We start from the raw sequence: 16,652 nt of genomic DNA on the forward strand, positions 1-16,652 counted from the left end.
GAGAAAAAGGAGGAGGAGGAGGAGGAGGAGGAGGAGGAGGAGGAGGAGGAGGAGGAGAACAGCAGATTATGTTGAAGGAAGGAAGGAAGGAGAAGGAGAGGAGAAGAAACAGAGAAGACAGCATGCACTTCTTCACATTTGCAGTTCTCCATCTTCCAGTGAGCTCCCAGAATCCCCCTAGCAGGCATGGCCGATTACTTTACTTTTATTGAGGATTCTGGGATTTCGTTGCTTCTTGGTCTACGCTCAGGTGCTTTGGAGAATAGCTTGACTCCCTCTTCTTTGGGGCAGCCCCTGAGATATCGGAAGACTGCTATCCTGTCTCCCTTGGTCCTTCTTTCCATCAAACTAGACCTACCCAGTTCCTGCAGCCGTTCTTCATAGGTTTTAGCCCCTCAGATATCGGAACGCTTAGATATGAGAACTTTCTGACATGCTCAAAAATGCCCTGGGGTGCGAAGCAAAAGAGGAAACCTGCTCCAAAAATAAAGGACAGGAACGGTCAGACAAGATAGCTGGCTGGACCATGCCACGATGAAGCAGGAAAGGATCTGCAGGCACCAAGCCGGAGAAAAATGTCTGCAAGAGACAGCTGGTTAGAAAAGCTGCCTCCAAGCTGTCTCCTCACTCTTCGCTTTTGAGGCTTCGTCTGGCGCCTGGAGAAACTGGCAGCTCTAGGAATATGGGATGAGGAGGCAAAGAAGGGAGAGGAAGAAACAGAGGGAATGGGGGGGGGAGGAAGACACTTGCAATTTACTAAGGGGCCACTTTGGCCCCCAAAAAAGAGAGAGGAATTTAATCCCTCTACTTGGGAAAAAAATAATCTTCTTTGCTTAATGCATCAGTATGCGCCAGCTTTTGCAGCTCCCTTCCCAGGAGCTAAACCTTACTCAGCTAGGTAGCACGTTCTCTGCAGTGGTCCTCAGTTAGCGGCCATATTAGGACCAGCGATCTGGTTGCTAAGACGAGTGGTTAACAAGTTAAAGCCCAACTGGGCTTGTGATCTTGCTTCTGTCTTACTTTGGTTGACAGGCCCACGAAGGTTTTGCAATACAAGCACTGTTTGCAAAGTTACTTCTTCTTCACTGTCACAACTATGCACAGTCATTAAACAAAGCAGTTGCAAACTCCGTGTCCCGACACAAAAACCCTCTTTTATTAATTGGCTGTGAATTCTGCTTATTCGCATCCAGCAAAGTCTTTCAAGGGAGGATTTACAGTCACAGACCTTATCTGGCTTGGAAAGCTGCCAGGCCGATCTCTGCAGAACTTGGCAAGGAGTCTCGGAGAGTCGCGAACCAATTAAGTGAACTGATTGCCTCCTGCAAACTCCACTCCCCTTTCGCTCCTCTTTTATTTCCTTTGGGAGGGGCCATTCATCGTCCACCTGGGACCTTACTCCCAAGTCGACCCCTGTTCTTTAGCTCTTCCCTTCGTCTGGCCACTCTGCGCATTAGCACACTGGGAACAGGCTCCAGCTGTTCTTCTGCCTCACTGATCTCTGACTCCAAAGGCAGCTGATAACTGTCAGACGGCTCTGAACCCCTCTCTGCCTCCGACACAGAGCCCTCATCCGAGCCTTCCCCAGACTCCAGGACTGGCCCAGGTTCCCCCCCAACCTCCTCACTGTCCGAATCTGCTGCCAGCTCCAATGCCCGCTGGCAGATCACAAGAGGTTGAGAGAAAATGTGAAGCTTTCAAATCATGCAGAGAGTAAGAAGGAGAGATGGCGTCAGGGCCCCCCTCTGTGCTATAATAGAGAGTCCTGTCCCTAAAACCCAGAAAGAACATGGATTTCAACCCAGCATGCCAATCTGCCTTTATACAGTGTTAAAAAGTCATTAACACCTCCTTGTAGGATGGAGTTAGCAGCAAGCTGGGGCGGGCAGACCTTCCCGGGGGAGAAAAGAGGAGAAGCTAAGAAAAGGAAAACTACCAACAGTAGAAATTCTCAGCTCTGTCCCTCAACCATCATCGGAAACTACATTTCTGCCAGCATCAGGAGCAGGAAGCAGGAAAGTTGGGGAAAAATATATGTGCTAGGATTATCAACAAGATTCCAAGGTGTCATTTCCCCAAAAATAAAAGGTAAAAGATAAAGGTTCCCCTCGCACATCTGTGCTAGTCGTTCCCGGCTCTAGGGGGGCGGTGCTCATCTCTGTTTCAAAGCCAAAGAGCCAGCGCTGTCCGAAGACGTCTCCGTGGTCATGTGGCCAGCATGACTCAACGCCGAAAGCGCACGGAACGCTGTTCCCTTCCCACCAAAGGTGGTTCCTATTTTTCCACTTGCATTTTTGATGTGCTTTCGAACTGCTAGGTTGGCAGAAGCTGGGACAAGTCACGGGAGCTCACTCCGTTACGCGGCGCTAGGGATTCGAACTGCCAAACTGCCAACCTTTCAATCGACAATCTCAGTGTCTTAGCCACTGAGCCACCACGTTCCTCTCTCTCAAACCATACATGGGGATATTCAGTTCAGATATTAGTATAAACCACGAATCTTCATTGAGAATCAGGGCTGACATGACATGTTTCTAAGTTGCATCAAAACTCTGTGCATGCGCACACTGGGAACAGGCTCCAGCTGTTCTTCTGCCTCACTGATGTCTGCCTCTGAAGGCAGCTGATAATTGGCATATGGCCCTGCCCCCCTCTCTGCCTCCGACACAGAGCCTTCATCCGAGCCTTCCCCAGATTCCAGGACTGGCCCATCTTCCTCCCCAACCTCCTCACTGTCCGAATCTGCTGCCAGCTCTGCTGGTGGGCCACAACCGAGGCACGCTTTGGAGAAGAGGAAGGAGGCACTATCTCTTCTCGAAGCCTGAACTTTAGCAACCAAAGCACGGATAATTCGAGATGGGAAAGTTAACTTGTCTGCAAGAAGCTTCTAAAAATTTCCCCTTCTTTCCTCTGAGTTTCAACTCGCCGAGGTGCAGAGCAGAAAGTTTAATTCACTGCCTTGGGCTTCTTTTTCAGAACTTCTTTTTTCCAGAATGCGTACACAGGTGTCTCTCTCCATACCGCGATCGAAAGGCCTGGAGGGGTGCGTGCGAGGAGAAGGCTCCCCTCTCCGGCGGCTGAGTCTCGCTTCTGTGAAACGCACCGCCTCTTTTAAAACCCTGCCATTTCCAAAAAAAAAAAAAAAAAAGGATCTCTCTGGCTTTCTTCTCCAAAACCTCATCCGTTCCCAGGGAGAATTGAGTATGCTTTCAGTCTTAACAACAAGCTGGCGACTTCAACAAAATCACTGGATGTTTTTAAGGGGATTCTAGATAGTCACTTATCTGAAATAGTATAGAAGCCTCTCTATACTCACGCCAACTGCTCCTCTGGTTTCCGACATGCAGGCCAACTGGTTCGCCATCCCTGGTCTAGGTTCTCCTGCTTGAGCAGGGGGCTGGATTAGAAGACCTCCAAGGTCCCTTCCAGCTCATTCATTCATTGGCTTTCCTCTCCAAATCCCATCCTTCCCTAAAGGAGGACCGAGCACGCTTTCAGTCAACAAGAAGCTATTTTAGGAAGCGTTTGCAGTGACCATCATAATGTTTCCAATGTCCATTTGTAGCTAAAAAGGGTAGAAACACTGAGGGCAGGGTAAGAAACAAGGGGTAGAAGGATTTTTCAGACAGTAAGAAGAAGTGGAACAGGTTGCCTCCATCTCACTTATGTGCTAGTCGTTCTTGACTCTAGGGGGCAGTGCTCATCTCCGTTTCAAAGCCGAAGAGCCAGCATTGTCCGAAGACGTCTCCGTGGTCATGTGGCCAGCATGACTCAATGTCAAAGGCGGACAAAACGCTGTTCCTTTCCCCCCAAAGATGGTTCCTATTTTTCTACTTGCATTTTTTAACGTGCTTTCGAACTGCTAGGTTGGCAGAAGCTGGGACGAGTCAAGGGAGCTCCCTCCTTTACACGGAGCTAGGGATTCGAACCCCCGAACTGCCTGCTGTTCTGATCGACAAGCTCAGTGTCTTAGCCCCTGAGCCACCGCATCTCTCTGCAAAGCGGTATATAAATCTGCTACTGCTATTGATGGGGATGGAAAGCTTCTCAGTTCCACCACTGTGGTCTGATGGTTGAAGATGCCATGTCTTGCCCCAGTTTCCTGGCAGGAAGCAACAACAACAACAACAACAACAACAACAACAACAACAGAATTTCATTTGTGGTTCTTCCTTTGCTGTGCCTACTGCAACTGTCACTTCTCCTCGGGGCCGAGGCTGGGACTTGTCATTCCCGAACAGTTTACTGCCGACTTCGGAGTCTCCTCCTGCCATGGGGACGAGGTCGCCAAGTTCAAATAATTAATTTTGATGACCGGGAGATGCGCTGACAAGCTCACGGCAGGCATGAATGATGATGGAGCTTGAGGGCACGACAGGCCACGCTCACTGCTTAACCAGACAGAATGGGTCTTCGGGGGCTACTTATCTAGGACAAGGACTTCCCAAACCATGTCTAAAGACTGCACATTCCTTGAACGCACCATGGATGTTATCAGGGGTGGGCTGCTGGGTAGTGGTGGGATTCAAATTATTTAACGACCGGTTCTGTGGGCATGGCATGGCGGGCGTGGCAGGGGAAGGATACTGCAAAATCTCCATTCCCTCCCCACTCCAGGGGAACGATACTGCAAAATCTCCATTCCCTCCCCACTCCAAGGGAAGGATATTGCAAAATCTCCTTTCCCTCCCCACTCCAGGGGAAGGATACTGTAAAATCCCCATTCCCTCCCCACTCCAGGGGAACGATACTGCAAAATCTCCTTTCCCTCCCCACTCCAGGGGAAGGATACTGTAAAATCTTCATTTCCTCTCCACTCCAGGGGAAGGATACTGCAAAATCCCCATTCCCTCCCCACTCCAGGGGAAGGATACTGTAAAATCTCCATTCCCTCCCCACTCTTTCTCTCTCCCCTCTTTCTCTCATTGTCTCTCTCCTCTCTCACTCATTCTCTTTTTCTCTCTCTTTATCTCTTGTTTTTTCCACTCTGCTCTCTCTCTCTCTCTCCTCTCTGTGTCTCTCTCTCTCTCTCTCTCTTGTTCTCTCTCTCTCTCACACACACAGACATACACACAAAACCATTGTTAGTGAAACTTTATGGATGTATTCAGAATCTTTCCTTAAGCAGAGTTGGAGTCATTATAAGATAACAGTGTCTCTAGAAGATCACAGGTTTTTTTTTAAAAAAAGAAATACATATATTCCTGCCCCGTTGTGGTGTCGTGCAAAGAAGGAAGTAATTCCCTATTCTTTCCATTCCTTTTCATTAATTTTTAATCCCCAGCTAGTCACCTTCTCCCTAAGCAAAGGCACACTTCTACCCGTGAGAATTTCTTCACCAATCTGTTTCTCTTTTCAAAGAAAATCCATTTATATTAAATCGAACAAGAGCAGATAGGGAAAATAATTCTCTCCCTCTCCCTGTGTGTGTGTGTGTGTGTGTGTGTGTGTAGTGTTGTGTGTATATTTCATTCCCCTTGCTGATTTTGGAGCATTGCAACTTGTTTTGGATTAAGTCAATTAGAACCCGCACCGTATTTGCTTTTTGGAAATGGGATTTTCATTAGGCGGCACAATTCTCTTTGGAGCAAAATTATTTAGAAGGCTTAAATTACCTCTGGTAATACATGAGAAGAAAACAATTACACATTCATTTCAAAACAATTCTCCCCTCAAAATGGTGGCTGGTCAGCAACCTCACCTTGAGGCTTAACAGTGGTTGGTATCCTCCATCCATTTTTTTAAAAAAATAGTGAGAGGGAGGGGGGAGAGAAAAGAGAAGAGAGAGAGAGGAGAGAGAGAAAGACAAAGAGAAAAAGAAAGAGAGAGAAGAGAGAGAAAGACAAAGAGAGAAAGAGAAAGAGAGAAGAGAGAGAAGAGAGAGAAAGACAAAGAGAAAAAGAGAAAGAGAAAAGAGAGAGAGAAGAGAGAGAAGCAGAAGAAAGAAGGGGGGAGAGAGGGGAGAGAAAAAAAGAGAAAAGTGGGAGAGAAGAAAAAGACTAAGAGAGAAAAAGAAAGAGAGAAGAGAGAGAGAGAAGGAGAAAGAAGATGAGAGAGGGGGAAAAGAAAAAGGAAGAGAGAAAGACAAAGGGAAAGAGAGAAACAGAAAGAGAAGAGAGAGAGAGAAAGAGAGAGAGAAAGACAAAGAAAAAGAGAAAAGGGGAGAGAGAGATAGAAGGGGGAGAGAGAAGAGAGAGAGAGGAAGAGCGGGAGAGAGATTAGTCTTCATGTCCTAAGTTAACTTTTAAATGAAAGAACATTGGGTTGAAATAGGAATGCTTCACCCGTGTGAAAATTGTTGAGGGACAGGAAGAAAGCCAAGGTGGGTATAAGGAAAGGAAGACCCTGGGCAGATTGGAGAGGCATCCCAGTGGAGGAAGCCAAGTTGAGATATGGAGGCAGCTTAGAACAGTAAGGAACAGAAAGTGCGAGAAATAACTGGGAAAGGCAGGCTGATGAATGATGCTACACTGAAGCATCAACCAAGGATAGTAAGGGAAGACATGGACAACATGTGGGCAAGCAGGCTGCTAAAGGGAAGTGGTGCCTTGCCCTACTCACAATCCTGCTGGGATTTTGCTGCATTTAAAACCTAAAAGACCCAAGACTTTCCAATGTTCAGTTCTTCCAAGCCCTAACGTTTTGCTTTTTCAAAAGGCAACTGGACTTTGTTTTTCATAATAGAGCAGAACAGAACAGAACAGAATAAGGAATTGGGAATGGAATGGAATAGAATAGAATAGAATTAAATAGAATAGAATAGAATAGAATAACAAAGTTGGAAGGGACCTTGAAGGTCTTCTAGTCCAACCCCCTGCTTAGGCAGGAAACCCTACACCATTCAGACAAATGATTATCCAACATCTCCTTTAAAAACTTCCATTGTTGGAGCATTCACAAGATCTGGAGGCAAGCTGTTCCACTGATTAATTGTTCTAACTGTCAGGAAGTTTCTCCTCAGTTCTAAGTTGCTTCTCTCCTTCATGAGTTTCCACCCATTGCTTCTTGTTCTACCCTCAGGTGCCTTGGAGAATAGCTTGACTCCCTCTTCTTTGTGGCAACCCCTGAGATATTGGAAGACTGCTATCATGTCTCCCTTAGTCCTTCTTTTCTATTAAACTAGACCTACCCAGTTCCTGCAACCATTCTTCCTATGTTTTAGCCTCCAGTCTCCTAATCCTCTTGGTTGCTCTTCTCTGACCTCTTTCTAGAGTCTCATCATCTTTTGTACATCGTGGCGACCCAAATTCCTTTGAAGAGTTCCAAAGAAGCTTCTTGGATGAGAAGTGAAGCATCTTCAAAGAAAAAAACAAGGAAGTCCAGTTGCCGCTTGAAAAAAAAAGCACCTTTGGGACAACCATGGATGATGGAGAATCTCCGCAGACACTTCCAAATCCTCAAAACAATTCATCAGCTTCTCTGAAGCGTGACCATTTCCTTCCCGCTTTGAAAGGAAAGCAGACATCTCCCCTATTTCATGCCACGCGCAACCCTGCTCATTATTTCCGCAATCTAAAACACAAAGGAATCAATATATTTTTGTCGTTATGCCCGCTCGCCCCTACTCTGCGCTCCCCAAACACCCACCCCACCCCCTACCCATAATCTTGGCTGTCATTTGAGTTTCTAATTGTGTTGTTTCTTCTGGTGTGCCGAAGTAAATCTTATCTGTTTGGGATTAAAATTCAATGAAGGTCAAGGCGGTTGGAGCATTTACCAGCCAGCTGCAATTAATGTTTGCTTTGCCTTTGATAAATTGGAATGCTTCCCTTCTCCGGAAGTAGAGAGGATTTCAGAAGCTGTAATTCTTCCATTTTCCTAGCATGAGAAAGCAACCTGTCACTTCTCAGTTTGTCATCTGTCATTTCAAGGTCCTGGGCATATGTCTGATTTGTTTTATGATGATTATTTGGGCTTCTTGTGTCAAAACATTTAGAGCCACTAATTAGTCTTCCCATATAAAGTGTTGGATTAAACAAAATGTGTCACTCAGTCGCCTTGCTGCTTCCTATCTCCCTGCCCCCACCTGCTTAATTACAATTTCCCTTCATTATAAATACTCACTGAGGGTTTTTGTTTGTTTGCTTATGATATTTTCTTCCATCACTTCTGAGACAAAAGCAGCATCCCTTCAGAATTTTTCGCTGATGCTGCCTGTCAGACAGGTGGGTGAGAGGATGAGCTAATTCTAGGACTGCTATTTGAATTCTATTGCATGTCTCTTCACACCAACGAGAGGGGGGGAGAGGGAGAGAGAAGAAAGGGAGAGAAAAGTGAGAGAGAAAGAGAGAAGAGAGAGGAGAAGGGAGAAGAGAGACAGAGAAGAGAAAGATGAGAGTCAGAGAAAAGAGAAGAGGGAGAGAGAAGAAAGAAGAGAGAGATGAGAGATGAGGGGGAGAGATAGATGAACTCTTCTGCATGATTAATTTAGATCAGTGGTTCTCAACCTGTCGGTCGGGACCCCTTTGGGTATGTATGTATGTATGTATGTATGTATGTATGTATATGTATATGTATATATATGTGTGTGTGTATATGTGTATGTGTGTGTGTGTGTGTATGTATGTATGTATATATATATATATATATATATATATATATATATATATATATATATATATATATATATATATATATATATATATATATATATATATATATATATATATATATATACATACATACACACACACACACACACACACACATACATACATACATATATATACATATACACACACACATACAGCCCAGGTTCGAATCCCAGTAAGGGTATGGCTAGCTGATGAGAGCTAATTAGCTCGAAATAGATCTATACTAGTCTCCCTTTATTTATTTATCAGTACAAATACAACACACACAGACACACACACACACACACACACAGACACACACACACACACACACATATATATATATATGTGTGTGTGTGTGTGTGTACACCAGGGGTTGTAACACAAATACAAACATACATATATACATACATACATACATACATACATACATACATAGATTGTATAGATATACAAAGATTGTGCAGAAATGGACAGATTGACATTAAAGATAAAAGAAAAGGAAGATACAGAGTATTTTCAAACATGGGACTTGTTTTATAAATGGCTGGATAATAGAGGTAGAAATTAGGAGCTGGAAAAGTATTATTATGTAAGCAAATTGACTCAGACAATACACTGTTCACAAAGCACTTATATATGTTAAATGAAAATCTTTATATATAAAAATGGCTGCGTATGTGCGTGTGTTGTAGCATAACTGTGGAATGCTTGGACCACTGAAATGAAAAGGACTCAATAATATCTATAGTGTCAAGTCACATTACTTTCAACAGTAATAATGTGCATTTTGGATTCAAGTTCTGTTAAGATACAGCCTGTTGTGCCTTAAAAAAGCTTCTACTGCACAGCACAGTGCTCCACAAGGGGGCTCCCGCTAATACAGGATTGGGATAAATACATAACGGGACAATGCCGGGTTAACAGCTAGTGTATAAATAAACTGTTAAAAAAAAGAAGAAGAACAAACAACGAAAATGACAAACTGACACTTGTGTTATTGGAGCAATCAAACTTGGATAGTATCAAGAATTTGGCGAGCACTTCTCTCACAGACACAGCCTTGACTGAATGCAGGTTGGTAGCTATCAAGCCTACAGTTCACCTACTATGATTGTCCATTAGACAATCAAAGTTCACCCTTCCTCTCTGTGTCACACATCCTCCCCCCCCCCCAGTCTACACATCTCCAAGCTCCTGTGGGCCAGCCCGAGCTGGTTTTGAGACATGAGGAATTTGATTATACCATTATGTAAAGCTTAAAATTAATCCGAAGTCGAGTTCTTTGGCAGATGAGCTCAATGCAAATCAAAAGGAACATTCTCAAATCCCTCTGGAGCAGTACTTCGGAAAGAGCTTAACCAACACCTTCAAAGAGAAGCAAATTGATGTCCTTGTGAGGCGTGTTCTTCTTTTAATCATGCAAAATTAAGACTTCGTTTTTTCTGTGGCTTTGTTCTCCTCCACAAAAGAGGCCATTGGGTCCTATCTCTTCTCTCTATCTTCCCTGCCTCAAGAGGTCCGTGTCCCGCCCCCCTACCCCCGCCCCCTGGGTTGGGATTGAATGGAAATTATGAAAGGTATTATTTAAAAATAATAATAATAAAAACAAAATAAATGTTTTTTAAGAAAAGTCTAGACAGTCACTTATCTGAAATAGTATAGGTTCTCTTGCTTGAGCTGAGGGCTGGACTAGAAGATGTCCAAGGTCCCTTCTACTCTACTCTACTCTACTATACTCTAATCTATTCTACTCTAATCTAATCTACTCTATTCTACCCCACCCCACCCCATCCCTTCTACTCTAGAAATAGAAGGGAGGGAGGGAAGAGAAAGAGAAAGAGAGGGGGAGGGAGGAAAAAAAGAAAGGATGGGAGGGAGAGAAGAGAAAAGAAAAGAAAGAAAGAGAAAGAGAAGAGAGGGAGAAAGAGAAAGTGAAAGAGAGGGAGAGGAAGGAAGGAAGGAAGGAAGGAAGGAAGGAAGGAAGGAAGGAAGGAAGGAAGGAAGGAAGGAAGGAAGGAAGGAAGGAAGGAGAGTATAATGAGAGTGAGGAGGGCCTGAGGGAAGTCCTGCCATAGCATTTTGGCCACCACACGAGTGGTGTCAAGCTGGCCACATCCACCCTGGCCATGCCTACTGCATCCCCCTCCCTGAGGTCAAACACAACCACGATGCGGCCCTCAATGAAATCGAGATGGACACCCCAGTTGTAGAAGAAGCCACTTACCATGACAGACACATGTAGAATATGCATCTGCTCATCCACAATCTCCGAAGGTTCTTGAAGGCTTGGCGGTGTGGCCCGGGAAAGCTGTTCGGCGCTGCTCATGGACACATGGAAGTAGAGGGTGCCATTTTCCAACCACTGCTGCTTCCAGTGCACCAGAGAAAGATCCGTCACCGTTCCCGACATCTCTGCAAGAATTAAAATAGAACGAAGTATTTTTATACATTGCTAAAAGCGCTCATCTCTGTCATTCATTCTGGTTTGCAACTGTATTTTTAATTTTGCTATTCCTTTCTTATCTCGTCCACGTTACCCCGTCATGTTCCTTTATCCTTGGAGAAAGGACCTGGTGTATTTCGACCAGGTCATGGTTATCCCAAACGAGCTTTTTGAAAAAATAATCGGTTAGCATTTTTCTAGCATATCAGCACATAAGTCCCAAAGGTGCTCTTTTTTTTTCCCAAAAGAAATCTGGACTTTCTTTGTTTTTCCTTGAAGACGTTTTGCTTCTCATCCAAGAAGCTTCTGGAGTTCTGAAGAACAGTTCTGAAGGCTTCTCATCCAAGAAGCTTCTTGAGTTCTGAAGAACAGTTCTGAAGACTTCTCATCCAAGAAGCTTCTGGAGTTCTGAAGGACAGTTCTGAAGGCTTCTCATCCAAGAAGCTTCTGGAGTTCTGAAGAACAGTCTGAAGACTTCTCATCCAAGAAGCTTCTGGAGTTCTGAAGAACAGTTCTGAAGGCTTCTCATCCAAGAAGCTTCTTGAGTTCTGAAGAACAGTTCTGAAGACTTCTCATCCAAGAAGCTTCTGGAGTTCTGAAGGACAGTTCTGAAGGCTTCTCATCCAAGAAGCTTCTGGAGTTCTGAAGAACAGTCTGAAGACTTCTCATCCAAGAAGCTTCTGGAGTTCTGAAGAACAGTTCTGAAGGCTTCTCATCCAAGAAGCTTCTTCAGTTCTGAAGAACAGTCTGAAGACTTCTCATCCAAGAAGCTTCTTCAGTTCTGAAGGACAGTTTCAAAGACTTCTCATAACGGTTCTGAAGACTTCTCATAACTGTCGAGGCTTCTTGGATAAGAAGTCTTCAGAACTGTTCTTCACAACTGAAGGTGCTTCTTGGACTGAGAAGCGAAACGTCTTCAAGGAAAAAACAAAGGAAAACCCAATTATCTTTTGAAAAAGCACCTTTGGGTACTATGCGCTGAGGTGCTAGAAAAATGCTAACCAATTATAATCAATTCAATAATTTGGCCTTACTCACATTGTCATGTCTCCAAGAGAGCAGCAAAGACTTAGAAAGACAAAAATGCTTAAAGTGAAATGGGAAGTTATCTTATTTGTTAATTGTGGATCTCATCAATCAATGCTGTGGCCCGCCAGCATAGCTGGCAGCAGATTTGGACAGTGAGGAGGTTGGGGAGTCGCCAGTCCTGGAGTCTGGAAAAGGCTCGGATGAGGGCTCTGTGTCGGAGGCAGAGAGGGGGGCAGAGCCGTATGCCAGTTATCAGCTGCCTTCAGAGTCAGACATCAGTGAGGCAGACAAACAGCTGGAGCCTGTTCCCAGTGTGCGCATGCGCAGAATTGCCAGACAAAGGGGGCAGCTAAAGAACAGGGGTCGACTTGGGAGTAAGGCCACAGGTGGACAATGAACGGCCCCTCCCAGAGGAAATAAAAGAGGAGCGAAAGGGGAGTGGAGTTTGCAGGAGACAATTAGTTTGCTTCATTAGTGTGAAGATTTGTCCGTGACTCTCAGAGACTCCTTGCCAAGTGTTTTCTTGTACAGCCGTTGCGTTTGGAAGATATTGGCCTGGCAGCTTTCCAAGCCTGATAAGGTCTGTGGTTGTAAATACACCCTTGAAAGACTGTTTGCCGGGACTTTGCTGGATGCGAACGAGAGGAATTCACACGCGCTTCATAAAAAGGGACAAGGATCTGCTTCGTGATTTGGTGAAGCCTTGCTCAGAACAACAACTGTATGGCCCAGTTTGGGGAGTAATGAAAAACTATTCCCAATTAAATGGCCGCACCGTGCCGAATTTTAGCATTCAACCCCCTTTTGCTTCTACAAGAACAGAAGTTTTGCTTCTCATTAGCCGAAGGATCCTTTGATAACCAGACAAAAGGGACAATTGCTTCTTTAAACTCCACTGAATGAAAAACCCATCAGAGGTCCATGAATTCCTTTTATCACTCAATCGAGCAAAAGGCAGGAACACAAGTTTAAAACAAAGCAAAGCCTTCTTCCTTGCATGTTTCCCTATCAGCATTGATTTCTGATAAGTTGGTGAATCTTAATGAATTGTTCCAATTCTACATTAATTATATTAACGACATCATCCTGTCTGACTTATAGACAAGTGGAGATTAACCAGACCGAAGGAGGAATATCTGGGCAAACCGCAGTTTCTCCTTCCTGGGGGAGCATTACATATATTTTTTTAAACATTCCTCAGATTTTAACGGAGTTGGAAGGGACCTTATAGGTCATCTAGTCCAACCCCCTGCTCAAGCAGGAGACTCTACACCATTTTTGACCAATGGCAGTCCAGTCTCTTCTTGAAAGCCTCCAGGGATGAAGCTCCCATAACTTCCGAAGGCAACTTCTGTTCCATGGGTTGATTGTTCTTTCAGAAAGTTCCTCTTTATTTCTAGGTTGAATCTCTCCTTGGTCAGTTTCAACCCATCATTTGTGGTTCCTATTTTTCTACTTGCATTTTTACGTGATTTCGAACTGCCATCACGTCAACCCTTCATCCTTCTTTTCACTAGACTGGACACACAAAAGTTATTGATTTCCTGTTTCCCCGCTACCTACCAATCGCGATCCACTTCTATGACTTTCTCCTGACTTGTTTAGGTTGTAATTCAGCCTCAAGTACATTACTTTTATTTATAATACCGGTGTTTCAACAGGGTTGCTGGGAGCTCTCAAAAATTATTTACGGGGCTTTTTTGATTTTCAATCTCCAAATCACACAATCCCATTTTTTATTCATCTGCAGAGGTTTCCGTTGACCAGGGACTATTGAATAAAACAGCCTAGCAGAAAATCTGGAGGGAAAAAACCCTCAAACATTAAAAGGCATATAATTTCTTCTGTACTTCTTTTTTCAAAGCTAAACGGAAATACATTTGTTTCTGGGTTTGATCCCCCCCCTCAAAACTTGTTAATCTAATCCTGCATAGTTTCTTCTCTGGTAACACTGTACTACTAACCAGAGGATACAAAACCTTTGCCAGACCGATCTTTGAATACAGCTCATCTGCCTGGAGCACTGTATATCAGACATTGACTGAGCAGATCCAGAGATATTTGACGAGAAGAATCCTCCACTCCTTGGAAGGGACCTTGGAGGCCTTCTAGTCCAACCCCCTGCCTAGGCAGGAAACCCTATACCGTTTCAGACAGATGGCTATCCAACATCTTCTTAAAGACTTCCAGTGTTGGGGCATTCACAAATTCTGGAGGCAATAGAATCCCTTATGGCCACCGGGCTCAAAAGTTTGGCCTTAGACAATTTAGAACTACGCCCACCTTCAATCTGACCTAAGCGTAGTACATAAAGTTATCTACTACAACGTCATACCTGTCAATGACTACTTCAGCTTCAACCACAACAACGCACAATAGATACAAACTTAAAGTAAACCGCTCCAAACTCGATTGCAGAAAATACAACTTCTGCAGCAGAGTGGCCAATGCCTGGAATGCTCTACCTGACTCTGTGGTTTCTTCCCCAAACCCCCAAAACTTTAACCTTAGTCTGTCTACTGTTGACCTCACCCCATTCCTAAGAGGTCTGTAAGGGGCTGTGCATAAGCACACCAGCGTGTCTACCGTCTCTGATCTACTGTTCCCTTTCATTTGTATCCATTTACTTTGTTCACAATCATGTTTATACTTAGTATATCTGTTACCTAATACATGCTTGACAAATAAAATAAAATAAGATAAAATAAAGAATCAAAAACATGTGAAGTGTTAATACCACTTTATAACAACTTGGTAAGGCCACACTTGGAATACTGCATCCAGTCTTGATCGCCTCGGTGTAAAAAAGATGTGGAGACTCTAGAAAGAGTGCAGAGAAGAGCAACAAAGATGATTAGGGGACTGGAGGATAAAACGTATGAAGAACGTCTGCAGGAACTGGGTATGTCTAGTTTGATGAAAAGAAGGACTAGGGGAGACATGATAGCAGTCTTCCAATATCTAAGCGGTTGCCACAAAATAGAGAGAGCCAAGACTGTACAAAGAGGGCAGAGAAGAGCAACAAAGATAATTAGAGGCCTGGAGGATAAAACATATGAAGAATGGGTTGAAATAACAAAAGAAAGAAAGAAGATGGAAGGAGAGAGAGAGGAAAGAAGGAAGGAAGGAAGGGAGATAGAAAGGAAGGAGGGAAAGAAAGAAGGAAGATGGAAGGAAGGAATGTGGAAGGAGAGAGGAAGGAAGGAAGAGGGAAAGAAAGAGAGAAAGAAAGAAGATGGAAGGAAGGAGAGAGAGGGAGGAAGAAAGGAAGGAAGGAAGGAAGGAAGATGGAAGGAAGATAAAAAGGAAGGAAGGAAAGAAGGAAGGAAGGAAAATGGAAGGAAGGAATGGAGGGAAGAAGAGAGAGAGGAAAGAAGGAAGGAAGGAGGGAAAGAAAGAAAGAAGATGAAAGAAAGGAGAGAGAGAGGGAGGAAGAAGGGAAAGAAAGAGAGAAAGAAAGAAAGAAAGAAGGAAGGAAGAATGGATAGAAGATGGAAGGCAAGAAGAAAGAAAGAAAAGAAAAAAAAGGAAGCAGAATACCTAGGGGAAGGCGCAAAGACCTTGTTTTGCACTGCATTAGTCAAAACCAGAATCCCAGTCTCAGAGCTGTCAGGCAGGGCTTGTATGTGTTTCGGCATGAAAGATCCTTCAAACCCGAAAGATGTTGTTTCTCGAGCAGAAGGGGAGGGGGAGAAGTATCCCTGGGGGGGAAACCATCTGACAAGGATGGAAGAAGGGAAATGGACTGCAGTGGCAACCTCTACAGATATTCGCTTTTAAGGCCGGCCTCACTTCCTGGCCCTTGAGAGCCAACAAACGCATCCGTTAAGGAAGCACAGAATTAGGAACCTGAAAGGATGGTCTTCGTTCCAGGATAAAACATATGAAGAATGGGAAGGAAGGAAGGAAGGAAGGAAGGAAGGAAGAAAAAAGAAAGAAGATGGAAGGAAGGAGAGGAAGGAAGGAAGAAAGATGGAAGGGAGATAGAAAGGAAGGAGGGAAGGAAAGAAAGAAGGAAGGGGTGGGATTGAAAAAATGTGAACAACCGGTTCTCTGCCCGGTTGCTGGGTGGGCGTGGCCTACTCGGCCTCCTGCACCATGGGACAGGGGCTTGCCCTCCCAAGGCTCCGGTGGCTTTCCTCGTGCCTCCGGGAGGGTAAAAACAGCCTCCCCTGGGCTCTAGAGGCCCTCCGGACTTCCCGGAAATCTTGCAAGCCCATTTTTCATCCTCCCGGAGCCTCCGTGCGGGTGCTGCACTAACCTGGCATCCAAGACAGGCTGTGTGGAGACTCCTGGGAGGGGAGGGGTGGGCGTGGCCCGCCAGTCTTTGCAACTACCGGTTTGGCGAACCGGATGTAAAATTAACAACTGGCTCACCCGAACTGACCCGAACTGGCTGAATCTTCCCCTTGCTTCGTTCTAATTCCACTTTCCTTCCCTAAGAACCCACTCCTTTGAGACAGGGGTACCTAAAAACCTGATGGGATATTCCTATTATGTATGTCTCCATTACATTACGATATATATATATATTTAAATGAAAAGAGCTAGAAATCTGAGTTTGTATCTCAGCATTTACAGCCCTCAAGGAATCTTAGAGTTGA

At 44.5% G+C, this 16,652-nt stretch overlaps 1 protein-coding gene across 3 annotated transcripts in view; it reads right to left on the reverse strand.

The window, feature by feature from the left end:
* Positions 1–16,652, reverse strand: part of ASTN2 (astrotactin 2) — a 279,753-nt gene that overhangs the window by 212,761 nt on the left and 50,340 nt on the right. For all 3 annotated transcript variants that reach the window (XM_081967205.1, XM_081967204.1, XM_081967206.1), the window contains exon 2: positions 10,801–10,988. In XM_081967205.1, coding sequence (XP_081823331.1) covers positions 10,801–10,988 — 188 coding nt within the window. The remainder of the gene's footprint in view (positions 1–10,800; positions 10,989–16,652) is intronic.

The sequence above is a fragment of the Natrix helvetica genome, assembly GCF_964273705.1.
Source record: "Natrix helvetica genome assembly, chromosome: 15".
NCBI lineage: Eukaryota > Metazoa > Chordata > Lepidosauria > Squamata > Natricidae > Natrix > Natrix helvetica.